A 24,000-nucleotide genomic window follows, 5' to 3' on the forward strand; every position below is an offset into this window, starting at 1 on the left:
GCCACAGTGCAATGACTGAAACAGTAAAAGATAAAGATATACGGGGATTGATTTGTTCAACTAAAACCTTCCAGGTGGTGCCCCAGCATGGCCACAGTGCAATGACTGAAACAAGTAAAGATAAAATATACTTGGGATTGATTTGTTCAACTAAACCCTTCCAGGTGGTGCCCCAGCATGGCCACAGTCCAATGACTGAAACAAGTAAAAGATAAAAGTTATACTGGGATAGATTTGTTCAACTAAAACCCTTCAAGGTGGTGCCCCAGCATGGCCACAGTCCAATGACTGAACAAGTAAAAGATAAAAGATATACTGGGATTGATTTGTTCAACTAAACCCTTCAAGGTGTGCCCCAGCATGGCCACAGTCCAATGACTGAAACAAGTAAAGATAAAAGATATACTGGATTGATTTGTTCACACCAAAACCCTTCAGGTGGTGCCCCAGCATGGCCAGTCCAATGACTGAAACAAGTAAAAGATAAAAGATATACTGGGATTGATTTGTTCAACTAAAACACTTCAAGGTGGTGCCCCAGCATGGCCACAGTCCAATGACTGAAACAAAAAAAGATAAAAGATATACTGGGATTGATTTGTTCAACTAAAACCCTTCAAGGTGGTGCCCGCATGGCCAGTCCAATGACTGAAACAAGTAAAAGATAAAAATATACTGGATTGATTTGTTCAACTAAAACCCTTCAAGGTGGTGCCCCAGCATGGCCACATCTAATGACTGAAACAAGTAAACGATAAAAGATATACTGGGATTGATTTGTTCAACTAAAACCCTTCAAGGTGTGCCCCAGCATGGCCACAGTCCCATGAGTGAAACAAGTAAAAGATAAATATACTGGGATTGATTTGTTCAACTAAAACCCTTCAAGGTGGTGCCCCAGCATGCCACAGTCCAATGACTGAAACAAGAAAAAGATAAAAGATATACTGGGATTGATTTGTTCAACTAAAACCCTTCAAGTGGTGCCCCAGCATGGCCACAGTCCAATGACTGAAAACAAAAAAATAAAAATATACTGGGATTGATTTGTTCAACTAAAACACTTCAAGGTGTGCCCCAGCATGGCCAGAGTCCATGACTGAAACAAGAAAAAGATAAAAGATATACTGGGATTGATTTGTTCACTAAAACCCTTCAAGGTGGTGCCCCAGCATGGCCACAGTCTAATGACTGAAACAAGTAAACGATAAAAGATATCTACTGGGATTGATTTGTTCAACTAAACCCTTCAAGGTGGTGCCCCAGCATGGCCACAGTCTAATGACTGAAACAAGTAAACGATAAAAGATATACTGGGATTGATTTGTTCAACTAAAACCTTCAAGTGGTGCCCCAGCATGCCACAGTCCAATGAGTGAAACAAGTAATAGATAAAAGATATACTGGGATTGATTTGTTCAACTAAAACACTTCAAGGTGGTGCCCCAGCATGGCCGAGTCCAATGACTGAAACAAGAAAAAGATAAAAGATATACTGGGATTGATTTGTTCAACTAAAACCCTTCAAGGTGGTGCCCGCATGGCCACAGTCCATGACTGAAACAAGTAAAAGATAAAGATATACTGGGATTGATTTGTTCAACTAAAACCCTTCAAGGTGGGCCCCAGCATGGCCAGAGTCCAATGACTGAAACAAGTAAAAGATAAAGATATACTGGGATTGATTTGTTCAACTAAAACCCTTCAAGGTGGTGCCCCAGCATGGCCACAGTCCAATGTAAACAAGTAAAAGATAAAATATACTCTGGGATTGATTTGTTCAACTAAAACCCTTCAAGGTGGTGCCCCAGCATGGCCACAGTCCAATGAGTGAAACAAGTAATAGATAAAAGATATACTGGGATTGATTTGTTCAACTAAAACACTTCAAGGTGGTGATCCAGCATGGCCACAGTGCAATGGCTGGCATAAGTAGTGAATTAATAAAAGGCAAAAAAAGCAAAAGATTTATTTATTTATTGTTATTGGAATCGGTAAAAATTGAACAAATACTTGGAAGATATGTTGAGGGGCCGAGTAGGTAATGACTGAATATATATATATATATATATATATATATATATATATATATATAAACAACTTTAAAAACAGCAACAACAGTATAAAAACAATAACAGTGTTTTGAAAGATTCATTGATTAAATTTTTTAGAATTGCAGGAAAAAAAAAAAGAAAAAAAGAAAAGGAAAAGAAAAAAGATTAATTTGCCTAAAGCAACACCTGTTGAAAAAGAGAAGGAAACAAAAAAGCCATTACTGAAATAAGAAATTAAAGCTTAGCATCAATGTGTGTGTATGAGTGTGTGTGTGTCTGCATGGTTTTGTGTATGTATATGTGTATATGTGTGTCTGTATAAATGTGTGTGTGTGTGTATGTGTGTGTATGTAAGTGTATGTATGAATGTGTGTGTGTCTGCATGGTTTTGTGTGTATAAATGTGTATGTGTGTGTGTGTGTTTTCAAACGTTTTCAAATTAATGTTAACTCTCAAATTATTTCCTGTGTATATTTATTGCTTTTTAAGCTAATGTATGTGTATGTGTGTGTATTTGTGTCTGTGTGATGTGTGTATGTATGTATATGTGACACATGTATATGATGCATGTGTGTGTGTATAAGTGTGTTTTTTAATAAGTTAGAACTTGAGTTAAATTATTTCTTAAATATATATATATATATTTTTTTTTAAAGTCAGTATGCATATATGTGCGTGTGTTTGCGTGTGTTTGCATGTTTATGTAGTGTGTGTTGTGTGTGGGTGGGTGTGTGAATGAGTGCGTATGAATGTGTGTGTAAGTGTGTAGTGCATGTGAGAGTGAGTGTGTAAGAGCTTGTGTATGTGTGCATGTGTGTAGTATAGTGTGTGCATGTGTGAATGTTTTTGGTGTGTATGTGTGAGCGAACCTGTGCCAGAGAGTGTGTGAATGTGTGTGTTTGTATGTAGTGAAGTGTTTGTGTGTGTAGTGTAGTGTGTTTGTGTGTGTATGTGCCTTCTGTAGTAAATTAGAGGTTAAGACAAATAACATCTCAAATCTATTTATTGCTTTTTTTTTGTGTCTTTGCATTTTTGTATCAATACCGTTTCTGTTTTACATTTCCATTCAATTCAAAGTCTACTTATTTAACAGCAACAGCTAAATAGAAATGATGCACTGTACTAGAAGAATGCTTAGACCCACATCCATAACTGTACCAACATGTTTTGCTGATTGGGTGATGGTAAATTTCTTTCAGAATGCGACACCAACCAGTCATATTGCATGGGGCAAGTCCTGTACATGATCCATTAGCTTTTCATTGCAGTTTATCTTTCAGTAGTTTTTTCCTCAATTAGAATTGTCATAGAGTAAGCAAAACCACAATATCAATAGAATTATTGCATAGTGAAACTGTATACTTCTCCTGGTAAAAAGTAGTAGGAACCAGCCATTATAAATAGTCGGTCATCAAGAGAAGGTTGAGAGTCGAAGAGTTGACAGTTGACAGTTCTAGTCAGTATCTAGTGGAGCTAGCAGCAATTGTAAGACAGAAGCTAGTGTATTACTCTTCTGGTACAAAGAGATACAATGGTATCCGATGACTAGCAACTGTTGTGGCTACTAGCATAAAACAGAAACTACAGTACAACGGCAGTTACACATCACACCATTGGGAGGAACCCACCTTACAACAAAAATCAACAACAACAACAACAACAGCATTGGCAAGTTTCCTTGTATCTGGCCCATTTGTCTATCCAAATGGCAAGATCTATGTAGACTGACATCTATTAACCATACCCTTCTAAAGATGGGCCTTTGTGCCTGAAATATATAAAGATTTGCCAGCTTACTTTTTTGCATTGTTTAGAAACTCTTCTTTTTTTTTTCTAGTTTATTATTCTACTTCTCAAGAAGATCCGTACTCCACTGCAGAAGTTTTAAGACCGATCCTTCTGGTTGTGTAAATCACTCATGGTGGTGTCACATAAAAGTGCTTGTGCGGTGCCACATAAAAGCTTCCATGTGGCATCTTCAACACTGCCTTGGAACTTCCCACTGCCTCGGGGTGGGGGTGGGGGGAATACCACCTGGTTTGAGAACCAGTGTTCTAGTTTGACTTAAATCACATCTCCGCTTGACCAATCAATGCTTGTTGTATTTTTCATCGGTCAACAACCTGAAATGCTGGGGTTGTTTTGAAATCCCTACTTCATTGACCTTGAAAGGATGAAATGCAAAGAAAACCAGAGTGGCATTTTAACTTAAACGTAAAGATAAACGAAATGCTACCAAGCACTCCTATGGTGGTGCTCCAGCATGACCACAGCTGCATGGCTGAAACTAGTAAAAGAATAAAAATTCTGCCAGCTAGTCACCTTAAACAGGAACCAAAACAATATAAGATTTTTTTGTTACAAAGCAAAAGTTTTAACTGCATTTCTTCTGTCTCTTTATGTTCTGAGTTCAAATCCTGCCAGAGTCAACTTTGTCATTTTTTAAATATATTTTTGGGATCTTTTATCTTTTATCTTCTTTCAGTCATTTGAGTGCAGCCATGTTGGGGCACCGCCTTGAAGGATTTTGGTTGAACAAATCGATGTTAGGACTTATTTTTATAGGCTAGTACTTATTCTATTGGGCTCTTTTGCCGAATCGCTAAGCTATAGGGACATAAACACACCAACACCAGTTGTCAAGTGGTGGTGGAAACACACACACACAAACACACACACACACACACACACACAAACACACACACATACACACACACACACACACACACACACACACATGGGAAACTTCTTTCAGTTTCCGTCTACCAAATCCATTCACAAGGCTTTGTTCAGCCCGAGGCAATAGTAGAAGGCACTTGCCCAAGGTGCCACGCAGTGAGACTGAACCCAGACCCATTTGACTGGAAAGCAAGCTTCTCACCACATAGCTGTGCCTGAAAGTATCAGTCAAGTACTGGAGGTGGCTGGAATCAGTGTAATTGATTTTAAAAAAATGTTTTTGTCCACTCTCTTCAAAATTGCTGGCCTTGACACCCTGCAATTCACTGGCATTCAGTTTAGGGGAAATGTAGTGATCTCAGTTGCTTATACACCATGGAAACCAGGTAAGCAACCTTAGGAGTTTTAGTGCTCAAGAAAAAAAGTAGATATCTGGATGGCTGGATGGCCAGATGGACAAACAGACAGCTGGCTAGATGGACAGATGGATGCATGGATAGACATGCAGACAGGGGATGGAATGGCTGAATGGATGGGCAAAACAATGGACTAGTGGATGGATGGACAGATGAGTGGACAAATGAATGAGTAGGTTGGTGGACAGGTGGATGGCTGGATGGAAAGATAGATGGACAGATAGACGGACGAGTGATCAAGTGAGTGGGTGGACAGATGGATGGACCGATCAGTTGATTGATTTCGTTTATCTTAAACTCAAATGACTTTTCCGATATATCAGTAACATCATCATCATCATCGTTTAATGTCCGCTTTCCATGCTAGCATGGGTTGGACTGTCAGAATGTCAGCATGTCAGAATGGCCGAGTGGTCTAAGGCGCCAGGTACATTAACCAGAGCATATCAGTAACAATGATGGAAATATAATTTACTTCTTCCTTTTGTTTTATGCAACTTGTAGAATTATTGTTTGTCACATTGATTTTATTGTTCTTCTTATTGTAAATGTATGCAGTTGATAAGAAGTTGACATTGCAACCATATGATCCAGAGTTCACCCATACTTAGTAGCAACTTGGCAAAGTATCTTCTTTACAGCTTTGGTTGATGAATACTGCATGAGGAAACTGTACTGAAGCTCATCATATAAAGGAAGAACTCATTGGATAATGTAGTCCTAGATGTATTTTAAAAACAAATTGGATGGTCATGACTGGAGCTCCTTTGATCATATGTCTGCTTGATTAGAGTTGAACAATAAGAAACTTTTTAACAGGTATGATGAAGTAGTGTATCAGAGATCAGGTTGTAGAAATATGAAGAAAAAATTTAAAAAGCACCGGTACTAATGCCCCATAAAAGTACCCAAGCTGATGCCACATAAAAGTAGCCATGCCAGTTCCACATATAAAGTACCTGTGCAGGCGTCACGTTAAAAGAACCCAGTACACTTTGTAAAGTAGTTGGCATTAGGAAGAGCATTTTGTCAAAGAAGCCACGCCAAAATGGACAGTTGGAGCCTGGTGCAGTCCTCTGGTTTGTCAGCTCCTGTCAAACCGTCCGACCCATGCCAGCATGGAAAACGGATGTTGAATGATGATGATGGTGGTGGTGGTGGTGGTGGTGGTGGTGGTGGCGGCGGCGGCGACGACGACGACGACGACGATTTTAACCATTTTGTTACTATATCTCTATTGAAGTAGATTGTCTTCATTTTGTTTAATTTTGAAAATAATGAATTTATTAAAATTATTCATCATTATTAAGATGGTATTTGGAATATAAATTAACATGAAACTTTGATGTCAGATTTTAATGTAGATCACACCAAAACAGGATGTTTCTTTCATAGAATCAGAGGTAGTCTCAGGTGTGTTGATAATACATACATAACCATTATTTCAAAATATAATATTCTAAGTGATTGAGTAGACCATGACATGCAACTGTTTTAGTGTTAACACACAAACTCAGATTATATTTCATGTCTGGCAGTTTCAACAAAGGATTTTTGAAATATAAAGTCTTGATATTTTATATATATATGCTGCAGATGAATAAAACCTCTCATCCAAATTCTCACTACAAAAAAAAAAAAAAGAGAAAAAATCCAAAAAGTTATAAATATAGAAAGTCAACATTGAATCAAAAAACATTTTTATAATCAAAGAAATGAAACATCTTTAAAATGTTAAAATATTGTAATGTTTTTATTGTTTCAAGAATGCTGAAATAATATTTTCAATATTTTCCACAAAAAGATTGGTTTGCATAAAGGCATTGATTGTAATTGGTCTTAGCTTAGAAGATTATCAAACCATGTGACCCAGGATTCAAATTGCTACATTCATAGCCTTGTGTGCTTGGGTAACATTAGTAGCTATGGTCATGTCAGTCAAGTAGGTTAACAACAGGTTTCTTGCCTACTTCATAAGTGAATAATGGTTTGCTTAATGTAATGTCCATCAGCAACTAGCTGGCCTTTGGGTATTTTTAACAGAACTTTATGGTAAAACATCTAGGACAGGTCTCTAGTCTAAGGGTAACATTCTGTCTTTGTTTATTATGTTCCTTCAGAGACCAAATTAATTTACTAATAAACACAACAGTTCTGGGTTTAGTAAATTAATTTGGTCTCTGAAGGAACATAATAAATAATTTGATTTGGAAGGGAATATTCTATCTAGGTCCTTTCCATATGATAAAGGTAAATCTTCTTGTCTGCTTTTTAACAAAGAACTCTATCTCATCCTGGTCTGAGAGAATTCTCTTGTAAACACATTTAAAGAATGCATTTATCATTGCAAATATTGGCAAAAAACATACCTTTAGTTCCTACAAGTAATTTGTACCACTCTATAAAATTCGACCTTTAACTGTCTTCTTACATTTCATTTCCACTAAATATATCTATTTCCATACCTTTAAGCTTTGTTCCCATTCATCTATTGCACTAGATTTCTCCACTCTTGGTTTTCTGCTAATTTCTTTCTTTCTCTAAATTGCATTTGACATTAAATCTATTAACTTGCTAGCATTCCCTTCATCATATATGCTGTCATCACATTCGGTTAAAATGGCTTTCTGATGTGTTTTGTTTCTCTTTTTACCCTGATGAGAAGATTGCATTGTTTTACATCATTTTATTCTCTCTGAAATAATACCAATGTTTTCTTTGAAACATATGTCGGAAGTAGAAAGATTTGAATAACATCTGCATTTAACTCCATTTCTTTATTCATCTGTTATACTAAACCCTGGAATTTCTACGTTTATAAGTAGGCTGTAACATCCTTGGTACTTATGTGAATTTTTTGCTACCCTGGTAACTATTTATTTTTTCCGTGTTATTTGTACACATTGAAAAAAGACATGCATTTATATCATATATATCTAATATGTATCTCATGTATATATATATATATCATGTATATTTATATCATATATATATATATCATGTGTATATATATATATATATATATATATATATATATATAGATATCATATATCATCATCATCATCATCATCATTTAGCATCCGCTTTACATGCTAGCATGGGTTGGACGGTTCAACTGGGGTCTGGAAAGCTAGAGGCTGCACAGGACCAGTCTGATCTGACAGTGTTTCTACGGCTAGATGCCCTTCCTGACGCCAACCACTCCATGAGTGTAGTGGGCGCTTTTTTTACGTGTCACATATATATTTATAGGCGCAGGAGTGACTGTGTGGTTAGTAGCTTGTATATATATATATATATATATATATATATATATATATATATGTATGTATACATAAATATTGATTTGTGTGTGTTTTATATATACAAAAACGATGTATATATGTATATACTGCTGTATCAGTATGAATATGCATAAACTTATGTATAATGGTATGTAAGACACAGAAAATTCTGAGTGTACATATTCATGTATATCTCATGTCAATCTAATTATTTTTTATTGTTAAAAAAAAATATATGCATGACACCATATTTTCTATTAATTATTATCTCCCCTACACCACATCAATATCATATACTTCTCTTTAATTTTCTATGATAAATTTCTCTACAATTATGAGCAATTTTTTTAATATTAATTAAAGATAACTTTTTTATACCGCTCTATAAATGATTATATACATTTAGCAATTGATAACATAAGTAAACTCCCTTTCATCTTCAATTTTACTTTTACTTTTCAATCATTTAGTATCTACTCCAACACCTTCTTTAAATCTTTTCTATACTGTGACCAGATGATAAACTCCAAAATATTACACTTATTTTTTTTTATGAATATTCAATCTATATTTACAACAAATACTTTAATTATAAATTTTATAAACCTGAAATCATTAGTGGTTACTATTAAACGTTTTTTTTCCTAATTGCTTATTAAGTCATATTGATAATTGACAGTTAAATATAATTTTTAGTTTTTTTCTATTTGAAAATTCTTTACTTCCTTATTTGGATGTCCTATCCTAAAAACACAACCTCACCAATTAATTTACTTCATTTACAGAAATTTAAATTAGATCATGCATAGAAATTTATAGAGAGAATGTCAGCCTGTAATATTTTAATATTATTATATATATCGAAATCGAATTGAACCAGCCAGGATCCCTGGTCTGGTGGTACGTAAAAAGCGCTGCCTCGACTGGCTTCCGTGCTGGTGGCACGTAAAATACACCAATCCGACCATGGCCATTGCCAGCCTCGCCTGGCACCTGTGCAGGTGGCACGTAAAAAGCACCCACTACACTCATGGAGTGGTTGGCGTTAGGAAGGGCATCCAGCTGTAGAATCACTGCCAGATAAGACCGGAGCATGGTGCAGCCTCCTGGCTTCCCAGATCCCCAGTCGAACCGTCCAACCCATGCCAGCATGGAGAACGGACGTTAAACAATGATGATGATGATGATGATATTAGCACCCAATTTATATTTTTTTTAGTCTTGTTTAGGATGGACACGACTCCAGGAGCAAAGAGCACATTACAAGGTGATTACTAACACCATACCTATGTAATTCGGAATCTGGACAAAAGCTCTCTATGACAAAAAAACCTTAGGACAAAATCCCCTTGGTTATATTTTTATCAGTTATTTTTTCGTTCTTAGAATTTTTAGTTGATTGTATCAACTTCAGAATTTTTTTTACTTGTTACAGTTATTAGACTGTGGCTGGTACCACTTTGAAGAATTTTTCAATGGTTGTGTGGAACCCAGATTTTTTTTTAAGCTTGATCAAAACCACTTCAGGGATATAATTCATTTTTGTTTTTCTTTTTACTTGTTGCAGTGATTAGACTGCGGCCATGCTGGGGCATCACCTTAAAGAATTTTTAGTTGACTGTATTGATCCCAGAATATTTTAAGATGATTTTCAACCAGCGCATGAAATTAAACATAGAAGGGCTCTCAACATGCTGCAAATAACACCCAAATCTCTTGAAATTGTTTTATAACCCTCCTTGGTTATATTTATTGTTAATTCTACTCTTTTACTCTTTTACTTGTTTCAGTCATCCGACTGCGGCCATGCTGGAGCACCGCCTTTCAGTCGAGCAACTCAACCCCGGGACTTATTCTTTGTAAGCCCATTACTTATTCTATCGGTCCCTTTTGCCGAACCGCATCGGTTGTCAAGCAATACTAGGGGGACAAACACAGACACACATATATATACATATATACGACAGGCCTCTTTCAGTTTCCGTCTACCAAATCCACTCACAAGGCATTTGTCGGCCCGGGGCTATAGCAGAAGACACTCGCCCAAGATGCCACGCAGTGGGACTGAACCCTGAACCATGTGGTTAGTTAGCAAGCTACTTACCACACAGCCACTCCTGCGCCGTTTTTTTTTTCATTTTCTAAAAATCTTTTTACTTGTTTCAGTCACTGGACTGCAACCATGCTGGGGCACCGCCTTGAAGAAATTTCAGTTGAATGTATCGACCCCAGAATCTTTTTTAGGTGATTTTCAACCAGAACATAAAGTTAAGCCTAGAAGGTCTCTCGATATGCTAGAAATAACAGCCAAATCTTACAAATTTTTTTAATAATTTCACGTAAACAAAAATGAAAATCATGGTTGTAAAAAAAAAGTTTATTTTCCAAAATTCCAATTTTTAAGCAGACAAAATATATTCAGTTGGTTCCTCGTGTGTTTCAATTATTTTCCTAGTTTTTAGAATTATTTTAAGTTTGAAAATGAAAATAAATAAATCTTAACATCAATAATGGAATAACAGAACACAAGACTCTTCACTACTCAATGTACATATTGTCTGAATTCTAAGAAAAGGGAAAGCATTTACTTCAAGAAATGCGTAGAAATATAAAAGCGATAAGAAGTACGTTTGAATGACTGGACTTCAATGGCTGGAGAAAATTCAGAGGGCCAGCTCATTCCCATTAATCTGTAAGTGCTAAAAAAAGAAAACAAAACTTTAAATGTATATTTCAAAATGCTGATTTTTCTGCGACGCAAAAACTTTCAAGCTGGTGCCCCAGCATGGCTGCAATCCAATGACTGAAACAAGTAAAAAGATTTTTTATAAAAAAAAACAAAAAACAAAAAAAAACTGAGGTGTTTATAAAAAAAATTTCAAGGGATTTGGCTGTTATTTCTAGCATGTGGAGATACCTTCTAGGCTTAACTTCATGCACTGCTTGAAAATCATTAAAAAAAATTCTGAGGTCGCTACATTTAACTAAAAATTCTTCAATAATATATATATATATATATAGGCACAGGAGTGGCTGTGTGGTAAGTAGCTTGCTAACCAACCACATGGTTCCGGGCAAGTGTCTTCTGCTATAGCCTCGGGCCGACCAAAGCCTTGTGAGTGGATTTGGTAGACGGAAACTGAAAGAAGCCTGTCGTATATATATGTATATATATATAGGTATGTGTGTGTATGTTTGTGTGTCTGTGTTTGTCCCCCTAGCATTGCTTGACAACCGATGCTGGTGTGTTTATGTCCCCGTTACTTAGCGGTTCGGCAAAAGAGACCGATAGAATAAGTACTGGGCTTACAAAGAATAAGTCCCGGGGTCGATTTGCTTGACTAAAGGCGGTGCTCCAGCATGGCCACAGTCAAATGACTGAAACAAGTAAAAGAGTAAAAGAGTAAAAGAGAGAGAGTATATATATATATATATATATGTATGTATATGTATGTATATCAACAATCAAGGTGGTTCGCTATCATGACAGCAGTTTAATAGCTGAAACAAGTAAAAGATAAAAGATAAACAACAAAATAATATTTACCCCATCTGGATTTGAACTCAGTGTGTAGTAAAAAGCTCAAACAACCCTGCGAGGTATTTTTTTTTTCTTTCAGATGTTCTAATGATTCAGCCAGTTTGTTGCCTTTTTGATTGCTTCTGATTTAGACACAAGGTCAAGCATTGTTGATTGGGGATAAGTTGATGTGGCTGGTCTGTTTTACTTTATCAAACCCCCCAAAAAGATGAAAGACATGATCGACCTTGATGAGATTCGAACTCAGAACATAAAGAATCAAAAGGAATATCACAAAGAATTTTCCACCATCTGATTGTGGCCGTTTGCCAGCCTCGTCTGGCACGTAAAAAGTACCCACTACACTCACGGAGTGGTTGGCGTTAGGAAGGGCATCCAGCCGTAGAAACATTGCCAGATCAGACTGGGCCTGGTGCAGCCTTCTGGCTTCACAGACCCCAGTTGAACTGTCCAACCCATGCTAGCATGGAAAGCGGACGCTAAACAATGATGATGATGATGATGATGATGATGCTAACCATTCTGTCAGTTCATCACTATTGTGATGACATTGACAGTGATGGATGATGATGATGATGATGATGATGATGTGAAGGAGGAAGAGGAAAAGAGAATGATACTAGTGATGGTGGTGTTGATTATGGTGAGAAGGAGTAGGAAGAGAAAGAAGAAGAGGATGATGATGATAATGATGATGAGGATAATGATGAACATTATATAGATGGACCATCAGATAACATCTAATTAAGACTGACATCATTTTCCATGACAAAAAGAACAATTCTTTACTGACAATCAAAACGGCAATACAAAATGACTACAATGTCATGCTGACAAGTTAAATTACAATAACTTAGCAATTGAATTGAAGGTGATACAGAAGTTAAGTAATGTCTATCATTCAATTTGTAATTAGTATAACTGGAATGATAAGCAATTACGTCTGTTAAGATAGTGACAGACATGGACAAATTTCTAATTTATATATCAAATAGCTACTAAAACGGCATGATTTATGCAAATCAGTGTATGCCATATTGCTTTTATGGCCGGCTATGAATACAATGTTATAATCGCTAATAAGCATGGCTATAAATACAATGTTATCGTGGACAATTAAGGAAGTGTAATTGGTTGCTGAAGAAATTATAACGTTGATTAAAACTAGTCCAGCCAATCTGTCTTTTTCTGTCCATTTAAAGATTACTTAAAATCAATGACTTGTCTTTTATGACTGTCCAATGGGTTTAATTAATTTCTGTCAATTTACTACAGCTGCTGCGGCTGCTACACCTCCGCCTCCCCTCCTCCTGCTCGTCCTCCCCGTCATCCTCTTCCTCCTCTTCCACCTCCTCCTCTCCCTCCCCTCCTCCTCTTCCTCCTCTTCCTCTCCGCTCCCTCCTCTTCCTCCTCCGCCTCCTCCTCATTTCCACTCTCCTTTTCCACCCCTCCTCCTCTCCCCTTCCTCCTCCTCCTCTTTTCCCCTCTCCTCTTCCTCCTCTTCCACTTCCTCCTCTTCCACCTCCTCCTCTCCCTCCCCTCCTCCTCTTCCTCCTCTTCCACCTCCTCCTCTCCCTCCCCTCCTCCTCTTCCTCTCCGCTCCCTCCTCTTCCTCCCCCTCCTCCTCCACATTGCTGCTACTGCCACAGTAGTGTGGGGCTGATGTTACTATCAGATGAAATGCTTTGTTAGTATTTCCCCACCCCCTTTGCATTCAGAGTTCAAACCTTGCTGAGGGGGTCAATCTTTTACTTTTTCTCTTTTGGGGCTTAATATAATAAAAGTACTGGGTGGGGGGAAGTATCTAGTCTGCTAGACCCACTCTCCCTCAAAAATTGCTGGCTTTGTGGCAAAATTATCATCATCATTATCATCACTGACTGATGATAACGAAACGCTTATGTTTCCAGAGGTGAATTAGTCAAACCCCAAACGATTCTTCTCCACACATGGCTATGATGCTCAATTGCTGAAGGTCAAGCAACAAAACAAGCAAGTCTGTCATATTGAGTAGAATATTTGCTGTAGCCCATCTTTTATACCAAGACAAAATATAGTGAGCTGGCAGAAATGTTAGCATGCTGGGCAAAATGCTTAGTGGTATTTCGTCTGCCGTTACGTTCTGAGTTCAAATTCCACCGAGGTCAACTTTGCCTTTCATCCTTTTCAGGGTCGATAAATTAAGTACAAGTTCCACACCGGGGTCGATGTAATTGACTTAATCCATTTGTCTGTCCTTGTTTGTCCCCTCAGTGTTTAGCCCCTTGTGGGTAGTAAAGAAATAGGTATTTCGTTTACCGTTACGTTCTGAGTTCAAATTCCGCCGAGGTTGACTATGCCTTTCATCCTTTCGGGGTTGATAAATTAAGTACCAGTTATGCACTGGGGTCGATATAGTCGACTTAATCTGTTTGTTTGTCTCTGTTTGTCCTCTCTGTGTTTAGCCCCTTGTGGGTAGTAAAGAAACAGGTATTTCTTCTGCAGTTATGTTCTAAGTTCAAATTCCGCCGAGGTCGATTTTGTCTTTCATCCTTTCAGGGTCGATAAATTAAGTAGCAGTTGCACACTGGGGTCGATGTAATCGACTTAATCCCTTTGTCTGTCCTTGTTTGTCCCCTCTTTGTTTAACCCCTTGTGGGCAATAAAGAAATAAGACAAAATATATACATGATAACACTTTTGCAATCAGTTAAAATCAGAAGAACTTTTAGGCCTGGCCCTATGGATAACTTCCAGAAATCCCTTGCCTGGCAGTGCTACCGAGGGGTGCTGCCTGTTTAGGACAAACTTTACAGGCATGGAAGTGCCATCAGCCAGGCCTGCCTGAGGTGCACCCAGAACAATGAAACCATTCTGCATGCGCAAGTCCAATGCCTGAGTATTGCTGATCTGTGGGTTTATGTCAAACACCTGCTGTCACGTTTAGGACGGATCTGGCTATCACCTGAATCTATTGTGAGGATTGTCTTGCAGCCCCTTTTTGGCCAGGAGGGGCAGGCAATTTTTATTTGTCTAGTGACTGTAGCGAAAGAGGTAGTATGGTGGACCCGTTTGAAAGGGCTAAAGACAGACACTTTCCTCTTTGACCAAGCCCTCATCAACTTTTTCAAGTTCCACTTGAAAAGGAAGTTGAGGATGGAGAGGGAAGTGTTGCCTTGTAGCAAGTTTGTTGAAAGGTGGGTGAATGTTAGAAGAATGGCCAGTGTGAAAGGACCAGTTCTGAGTGTGCATCTGTAAAAAACAAAAAGTAGAAGGGCTCTTGCCCTGTTGTTCAGGCACCCATGTCTTTTCTGGGTTTTTCGACGAGGATCTTAAAATGCCTCCTCTATTGGGAGTTTTAATTTGTTTAATTTTTAATTGTTATAAATTTGTGTACACATGGAAAATCCATTGTATCGTCCCGTTTTTGTCTTTTATGTTGTTGCATGTCTTTTGATGTTATTTCATGTGAGTCCTTGTGGCTAATAAAAGAATTAATTAATTAATTATTATTATTATTATTATCATCATCATTATTATCATTATTATTAAGGCAGCGAGCTGGCATAATCATTAGCACACCGGCCGAAATGCTTCACAGTATTTCATCTGCCGCTATGTTCTGAGTTCAAATTCCACTGAGGTCATCTTTGCCTTTCATCCTTTCAGGGTAACAAATTAAGTACAAGTGAAATACTGGGGTCGATATAATCGACTCCTCTCCTCCACCAAAATGGCTGCCCATGTGGCAAAATTTGAAACCATTATTATTATTATTATTATTATCATTATTATTATTATTATTAAGGCGGTGAGCTGTCAAAATTGTTAGTGCGCTGGACAAAATTCTTAGTGTTATTTCACCTGTTGCTACATTCTGAATTCAAATTCCACTGAGGTTGACTTTACCATTCATCCTTTCAGAGTCGATGTAACTGACTCATCCTGTACCCCAAAATTGCTGCCCTTGTTGCAAAATTTTAAACCATTATTATTATTATTATTATTATTATAATTATTATTATCATTATTTTTGAGAGAGAGAGCAATGCATGCCATCAAAGTGACACTGGGATTAAATATACGAAGCCCAGCATACCCATCATGACTACCCGTCTGATAAGGGTACACCAGGCACATGCATCACAACCATATGTGCACGCCGTGGTGATCTCATATCAAGATAAACAGCGCATGACCTGGCAGGTGGGACCCAGTTAGAATTTTCTTCTGGTCAAGTGACCCATCCCGTTCAAAAGGTCCCTGAATAAGGGTTGTTTAAGGATGTTGAAAGAACCACCCATGTTTCCAGAAGTGAATTATTCAAACCCCAAAGAATCCCTCTCAACACATGGCTATGATGCTCCCCCGCTACTTCCGCTCGTGATCAGAGATGCACATATCGTCAGCTACCAAGGGTCACGCTCAACTGGTTAAGGTCAAACAACTGACAAGCAAATCTGTGGTATTGAGCAGAATATTTGCTGTAGCCCATCTTGTATACCAAGACAGAACATGCACATTATTATTATTATTGTCATCATCATCATCATCATCATCATCATTATTATCATCATCATCATCATCATCATCATCGTCATCATCATCATCATCATCATCATTATTATTATTATTATTATTATTATTATTATTATATGTTTGGCTTTTGCTCTGTATATTTGTATATGTTAACACCAAGTCTCATCAGACTCTTCATTCAATTCTCCTCCTCCTCGTCCTCCTCCTTCGACACTGAAGTATACACTGTCAATTTGATGGAGGATAATTTTTTTTGTTTTTATTTTGCAAACAAGAGACTTTGACATGTCTGGATGCTTATCTCAATACGTATGCAAGAGAATATGCTATTCTTTTTTTTATGCAGACATTTATATTATCCTTTAAAAAAAATGTGTTGTTTACTAAAGTCATTCTAGACAGTGTTGTTTTTTTTTTTTCCTGGGAAAGCTGTAGATATGTCCCCAAGAATTGTAATAAAAATTTTGAAAGCAATAACACAGAGTTTGATAAAGTCACACAAATGCACACACAAAAAAGACAAACAACAAAAATGAGGTACAGTAAATACAGAGATACAATTAGCATTTATCTCTCTCTATATAAACGGCAGTTTGTCTGTCAGTGTGTCTGTGTGTCTGTCAGTGTGTCTGTGTGTCTGTCAGGTTGTACCCTCACCCTGACCACAGCTTTCAACCGATTCTGATCAAACTTGACACACACATAGCCCAATGTCATAATTCAAAACTAACGCAGCGAAAGTTCCCCCAGTTCTGAAAAAAAACGATAAATTCGACATGGGGTTGAGAATCTAAGCTTTTTATTTGCAACACATTTTCTGTTGTAGTTTTCGCAACTTGCAATCGATTTTCACCAAACTCATGGTGAAGCTTAATGTTACCCTAAGAAACTTAATTCTGACGTTAGTTTTCCATGCAATACCTTACCATCAGAAAAAATCGATAAATTCATGCCATTTTGGGAAATCGCGTTCAAATTCAAGATGACATATTTTCGACAATATCTTTCACAAATTGGCACAAATTTTTTTTTAATTCACAGCGAGCATCATGTCTGCTCCAGGGGCTCTTACATACCCGGGCAATGCCGGGCTATAATGATATTTCTAATAATATTGATTGCAATAACAATAGTTTTGGATAGCATTGTTAATCATCAGGAGGCAATTAACATAGTTTGGCCCCTGGATAAGAAAAATACATGGGAGGAATGAGAGAAGTATGTCACAAGGGATGGAGATTCACCTTTCCTAATGAGTACATCAAAGGATGGATGACAAAGAGAGTAATGGTTCAACTGGGGTCTGGGAAGCAAGAAGGCTGCACCAGGCCCAGTCTAATCTGGCAATGTTTCTACGGCTGGATGCCCTTGCTAACGTCGTATTTGGTGTCAGTATTTATCCCCCCACCTTCATTTGACAACCAATTTTGGTGTGCTTATGTCCCTGAAAAATTAGCCACTTGACAAAAGATACTGATAAAATAAGTACTAGGCTTACAAAGAATAAACTGAAACTGTATTCACTCCAAAGACGCTGTGAATGCTACATTATCTGTATGATGTGAAAAATATTCCATCAGCACTGTCCAAATGATGTTGGCATCACCTTCAAAATACACCCAAGACTTGGACTCCGTGCCATCCGTCCACAACAAAAATCTAAATCACATCTCAGTACAACAATACGGCACAATTATTTCACCTCAATTGACCCTGCTCTCTTCACCAGGACACGTCAAAACAGAAACTGACCACACAAAATTCAAGAAGTCTTTGGACAAATTTGTTCAAGCAGTCCCGGACAAGCCACCCACACCCAGATATGTCTCCGCAAACAATAACTCTCTTCTCAAATGGGCCTAGGTGCCCAATTCCTGAATTGAAAGACTTCACCAGATGGTGCTATTAAGTTAGACATGGCCTGGGCCAATACTGGCCAAAACCTTTCTTAGTTATATATATATATATATATATATACATACACACATAACTATCTGTCTACCTATCTGTGCAGGTGTATATATGTGTGTGTTTTATATATTATATATATATATATATATGGGCTTCTTTCAGTTTCCATCTACCAAATCCACTCACAAGGCTTTGGTCAGCTCAGGTCTGTAGTGGAAGGCACTTGCCCAAGGTGTCAGTGTCATGCAGTGGGAATGAACCCTAAATCATATAACCACATGCTTGGGAAGCAGAGTTCCTACCACACAGCTATACCTGCACAAGACAAAATTATGAATATTAAATAGTTTTTTTTTTTCAGGTTGCAATTATGTGGGCGGAGTATACACTGTGTGGGCTGCATTCTATCATTGGGTGATGATTGTATTGAATATGAGTTGTGAAAATTATTGGAGATATGCATCATCATCATCATCATCATTATTATTATTATTATTGTTATTATTATTATTTTGTAAAATCCAATTTATCAGTTAATTACGTGATTTAGAAAATGTCACATAAAGGTTGAACTTGTTTATTTGTAAGAATCAGCTATGTGAACTGGAACACTCCGACTGTGAAATATCTTAAAGAATTTATATTTTTGATATTGTTTTAATCAGAGCGAAAGTCGTTGGGTGATTGTTTGATTGCATTTTTTTTTGGGGGGGGGGGGGGTTCTGCTTTCTTCTATTTTTTTTTTGCATTGTATGGATGAGAAACTCGTTTGCATCGTCATCCTCATCCTCATCATCATCATCATCATTTAATGTCTGTTTTTCTATGCTGGCATGGGTTGGATGGTTTGACCACAGCAGGCAAGCTGGAGCTGCACTAGATTCCAGTCTGATTTGGCCTGGTTTCTACGGCTGGACGCTCTTCCTAATGCCAACCACTTTATAGAATGTACTTATCGAGTGCTTTTTACATGGCACCGGCATGAGTACTTTTGTGTGGTATTGGCGCTATCTATATATCTGTCTGCTAGGTATTTTGTCCAGCACGATAATGGTTCTGCCAGCTAACTGCCATAATAATAACAATAATGGTTTCATATTTTTGGCACAAAGCCAGCATGTTTTGTGGGAGGAGCTAAGTTGATTACATCGAACCCCAGTATTTAACTGGCACTTATTTTACCGACCCCTAAACGCTAAACAGCAAAACTGACCTCAGTGGAATTTGAACTCAGAGCACGAGGACAGATCAAATGCCACCAAGCATTTTTCCAGTGTGCTAATGATTCTGCCAGCTCACTGCCTTAATAATAATATTTGCTTCAAATTTTGGCACAAGGCCAGCATTTTCGGAGGGAGGGGCTAAGTTGATAAGTTATCAACCCCAGTGCTCAACTGGTAATTTATTTTATCAACCTTGAAAGGATAAAAGGCAAAGCCGACCCTTACGACAATTGAACTCAGAATGTAAAGGCGGGAGAAATGTTGCTAAACATTTTGTCTGGTATGGTAAATGATTCTTCCAGCTTGCCGCCTTCTCCACACTAACCACTTTGAACAGTGTTTCCTCTCCTGAATGTCAGCTTTCTGGAATTCTTGCTCTGCACATGATTTTTAAATTGGTCATAAGAAATGTTAACAATGTAATATCTTTATTTATCTCATTTATCTTTATTTACCTTTGGTAGTGCCAAAGCAAAAGGCACTACCATCTCCTCTAAATGAAACCAGTAAAAAACAAAATCCATCCATCTGACCATCCACCCATCCATCCATCCATCATCTATTCATTTGTCTCACCGTTTATTCATCCATTTATCCATCTATCTATCTGATCATCTGTCCATCCATCTGTCTGGCCATCCAGCTGTCCATCTGTCCATTTGTCTCACCATTTGTTTGTCCATTATCTATCTGTCTATCTGACCATTCATCCATCCATTTATCTGTCCATTTGCCTATCCTTTCATCCATTTGTCTCAACATCTGTTCATCCATTTATCCATCCATCTATCTGATCGTTTGTCCATCCTTCTGTTCGGCCATCCATCCATCCACCCATCCATCCATCCATCTGTCCATCCATTCGTTTGTCCATCCGTCTTTCTATTTATCTATCCATCGATTTGTCTCAGCATCTGTTCAGCCATTTCTTCATCCATCTATCTGACCATCCATCCATCCATCTGTCCATGCATCAATCCATCCGGCCATCTATCCATTTGTCTTCCTGATTGTTTATCCATTTATCCATCCATTTGTCTGTCCATCTATCTGTCCATCCAGCCATTTGTCTATCCATCCATCGATTTGTCTTGCAGTCTGTTTATCCATCCATCCATCCATCCATCCATCCATTCACCCACCCATCCATCCATCCATCCAGTCGTCCATCCGACCAGCTATCCATTTGTCTCAATGTTCTTGTATTCATTTATCCATTCATCTATCTGACCATCCATCCATCCATCTATCTGACCATCCATCCATCCACTTGTCCTGCCTTTCATCTGTCCATCCATACATTTGTCTCCCTATCCATCCATCCATCTATTGGACCATCTGTTGTTTTTCTTCCTGATAGAAGGAAGGGATTAAAAAGATAGATTTGGTGGAAATTGCAAATTATTATTTTATTATGTGTACATGTTTTCTTTGTGTGTTTAGTGGTGGCTTATTTTTGGGAAATCTTCAAGGCACAGGCATGGTCGTGTGATAAGAAGCTTGCTTCTCAACCACATGGTTCTAAGTTCATTCCCACTATGTGGCACCTTGCAAAAGTGTCTTCTGCTGTGGCCTCAGGCCGACCAAAGACTTGTGAGTGGATTTGGTAGACAGAAACTGGAAAGAAGTGCATCATGGTACCTTGGGCAAGTGTCTTCTACTATAGCCTCGGGCCAACCAAAGCCTTGTGAATGGATTTCGTAGATGGAAACTGAAAGAAGCCCGTCATATATTGAAATACATACTGAAGTCAGTATGATGAATTAAATTTTTAAAGGTGATACCCCATAATGGTGACAATCGAAAGACTAAACCCAATAAAATAATGTTTAAAGACTCAATGGCTTCAAATTTGTGGTAATGGATTACTAACCATAAGATAATGAGTTCAAAACTTGGCGTTGAACTTCCACTCTGTACAATAACACTATATGTACATCTCAGTTTTCTTGGCTTCCAACAATTAATAATTGTAATTTGAAGTTGAATGAAGAAAGATGTCCAAATTTCTTACAAAATTATTGTACAAAATATTCTGCAAAGAAGTATTTTTTCACCACAACAAAACACACACACACACACACACAAATGTGAGAAGGGCTTTTCAGCCATAAGGTGGTCAATATTCTTTTCTACTCTAGGCACAAGGTCTGAAATTTTAGTGGGAGGTGGCTAGTCTGCAATTGGTACTTAATATATCAACCCCGAAAGTATGAAAGGCAAAGTCGGCCTCAGTGGAATTTGAACTCAGAATGTAAAGACAGACAAAATACTGCCAAGCATTTCGCCCGTCATGCTAACGTTTCTGCCACAAGTTACCTTTAAAGATATATATATATATATATATATTATTCTTTTCTACTCTAGACACAAGGCTGGAAATTTTGGGGGAGGCAGGGGCAGTCGATTAGATCGACCCCATTACGCAACTGGTACTTAATTTATTGATCCCGAAAGGATGAAAGGCAAAGTCAACCTCAGCAGAATTTGAACTCAGAATGTAAAGACAGACGAAATACCGCTAAGCATTTCGCCCTGCATGCTAATGTTTATTATTTCTTTATTGCCCACAAGTGGTTAAACACAGAAGGGACAAACAAGGACAGACAAGGGATTAAGTCGATTAGATCGCCCCCCAGTGCGTAACTGGTACTTAATTTATCAACTCCGAAAGGGCGAAAGGCAAAGTTGACCACAGTGGAATTTGAACTCAGAATGTAATGGCAGACGAAATACCACTAAACATTTCGCCCATTGTGCTAACGTTTCTGCAAGCTCATCACCTTCTGGTGGTCAATATAGTTGCTCTCCTTGTTGATTTTTTTTAGTTACACTGTGTAGCGTTTTATTGTTTGTTTTGTAGTTAGTGTTTCGGTACAGATGTTTGTCAGCTTTATGTTTTACTAAGGTTTATTTTATCTGTCCATTACAATTTCTTTTTTTGTGAAATTCTTTGTTTTGTTGCTTGATGTAGTATCTTGTTTTGACTATATCGTTAATTATGTATTTAATTATATTTAGTCTTTAGTATATTGTGTTTGACGTTGTCTCTGTTTTTCTTTGAGAGCTTGCTTCTTTCTTGAAGTTGTATGTTTATTGATTGGTGTTGTTGTTGTTGTGACATTGTATATAAACCTAAAAGCCATTTTAAAACAAAAAATTGCATTGTTTTATTCATATTTTCTCTTTGTTTTTTTTTTGTCTTTTTCTAATGTAAACTAAAATAGGATAGCTACAAAAATGCACTAGAGACTACCAAGAGTTGTAAAGTCCTTCATACTGTCCTACATGGTTCCTCTGAGGGGACTAGCATAACTAGGGTGGCGGTAGTGGTGGTCCACCCTGGGCAGCGCTTTTGGGTCTGCTGTAGGTAATATGTGTTTTTTTGAGGGGTCCAGGGCCGGCAAATGGAAGGGTCACCCTGGGCAGCACTTTTGGGTTTGCTGTAGGCAATATGTGTTTTTTGTGGGGTCCAGGGCCGGCAAATGGAAGGGTCACCCTGGGCAGCACTTTTGGGTTTGCTGTAGGCAATATGTGTTTTTTGTGGGGTCCAGGGCCGGCAAATGGAAGGGTCGCCCTGGGCAGCACTTTTGGGTTTGCTGTAGGCAATATGTGTTTTTTGTGGGGTCTGGGGCCGGCAAATGGAAGGGCCACCCCGGGCAGCACACACTCTTGCTACACTAGTGTCTGAGGGTGCTCTTTGCCAAGTGTCTAAGGCAGCTGGTACATTCATCATTAAAAAGTTAAGGTGCTTTTACTTGGTGTTGGAATATTTCAGAATTAGGATCCTGTCTTCAGAAAATCTTCAAATAAAAAGTGTTGTTAGTTAGATCTCTACTCTGTAATGTTCAGTGTACGAAGAGTTATTTTGTGTTGCTATAATAGCCAGTCAGCTGCATCCATTTCAGATCTGTTGTTAATATGCAGGTGGTGCTTAAGGTGGCATTCTGGCAAAATCATTAACATGCTGGGTAAAATGCTTCGTGGCACATATATATATGTATATGTAAAGTTAATCCAAACATGAAAACACAAAGGGAAAACACAACAACGCGAGGACGTGGAACAAGTATAGTGTTATTGGACGCTCAGGAAAGGAAAGAAAGAAGGAGGATTTAACGTTTCGAGCGGAGCTCTTCATCAGAAACATAGAAAAAAGAAAGTTCCAAGGAAAGGAAGACTGTTTTCATGTTCTGAGTTGAAAATCTGCTGGGGACGATCTTGCCTTTCATCCTTATGTATTTTTCGTGAGGTCTGGGGCCGGCAAATGGAAGGGCCGCCCTGGGCAGCACACACTCTTGCTACACTAGTGTCTGAGGGTGCTCTTTGTCAAGAGCAGGATTTATGGCAGATGAATTGTAGACAGGAACTTTG

General features: G+C 38.0%; 1 protein-coding gene across 3 annotated transcripts in view; it reads left to right on the forward strand.

Annotated features, from left to right (window-relative positions):
• The window catches only part of LOC115222618 (protein ABHD11), a 228,602-nt gene that overhangs the window by 53,336 nt on the left and 151,266 nt on the right, over positions 1-24,000 (forward strand). Inside the window, exons 3-4 of one of the 3 annotated variants that reach the window (XM_036511589.1) lie at positions 6,820-6,825; positions 23,479-23,488. The exons of the other annotated variants lie outside the window; for them this stretch is intronic. Of the exons in view, the coding sequence (XP_036367482.1) occupies positions 6,820-6,825; positions 23,479-23,488 (16 nt within the window). The remainder of the gene's footprint in view (positions 1-6,819; positions 6,826-23,478; positions 23,489-24,000) is intronic. 3 annotated transcript variants of the gene reach the window in all.

The sequence above is a fragment of the Octopus sinensis genome, linkage group LG20 (genome assembly GCF_006345805.1).
Source record: "Octopus sinensis linkage group LG20, ASM634580v1, whole genome shotgun sequence".
Classification (NCBI taxonomy): Eukaryota; Metazoa; Mollusca; class Cephalopoda; order Octopoda; family Octopodidae; genus Octopus; species Octopus sinensis.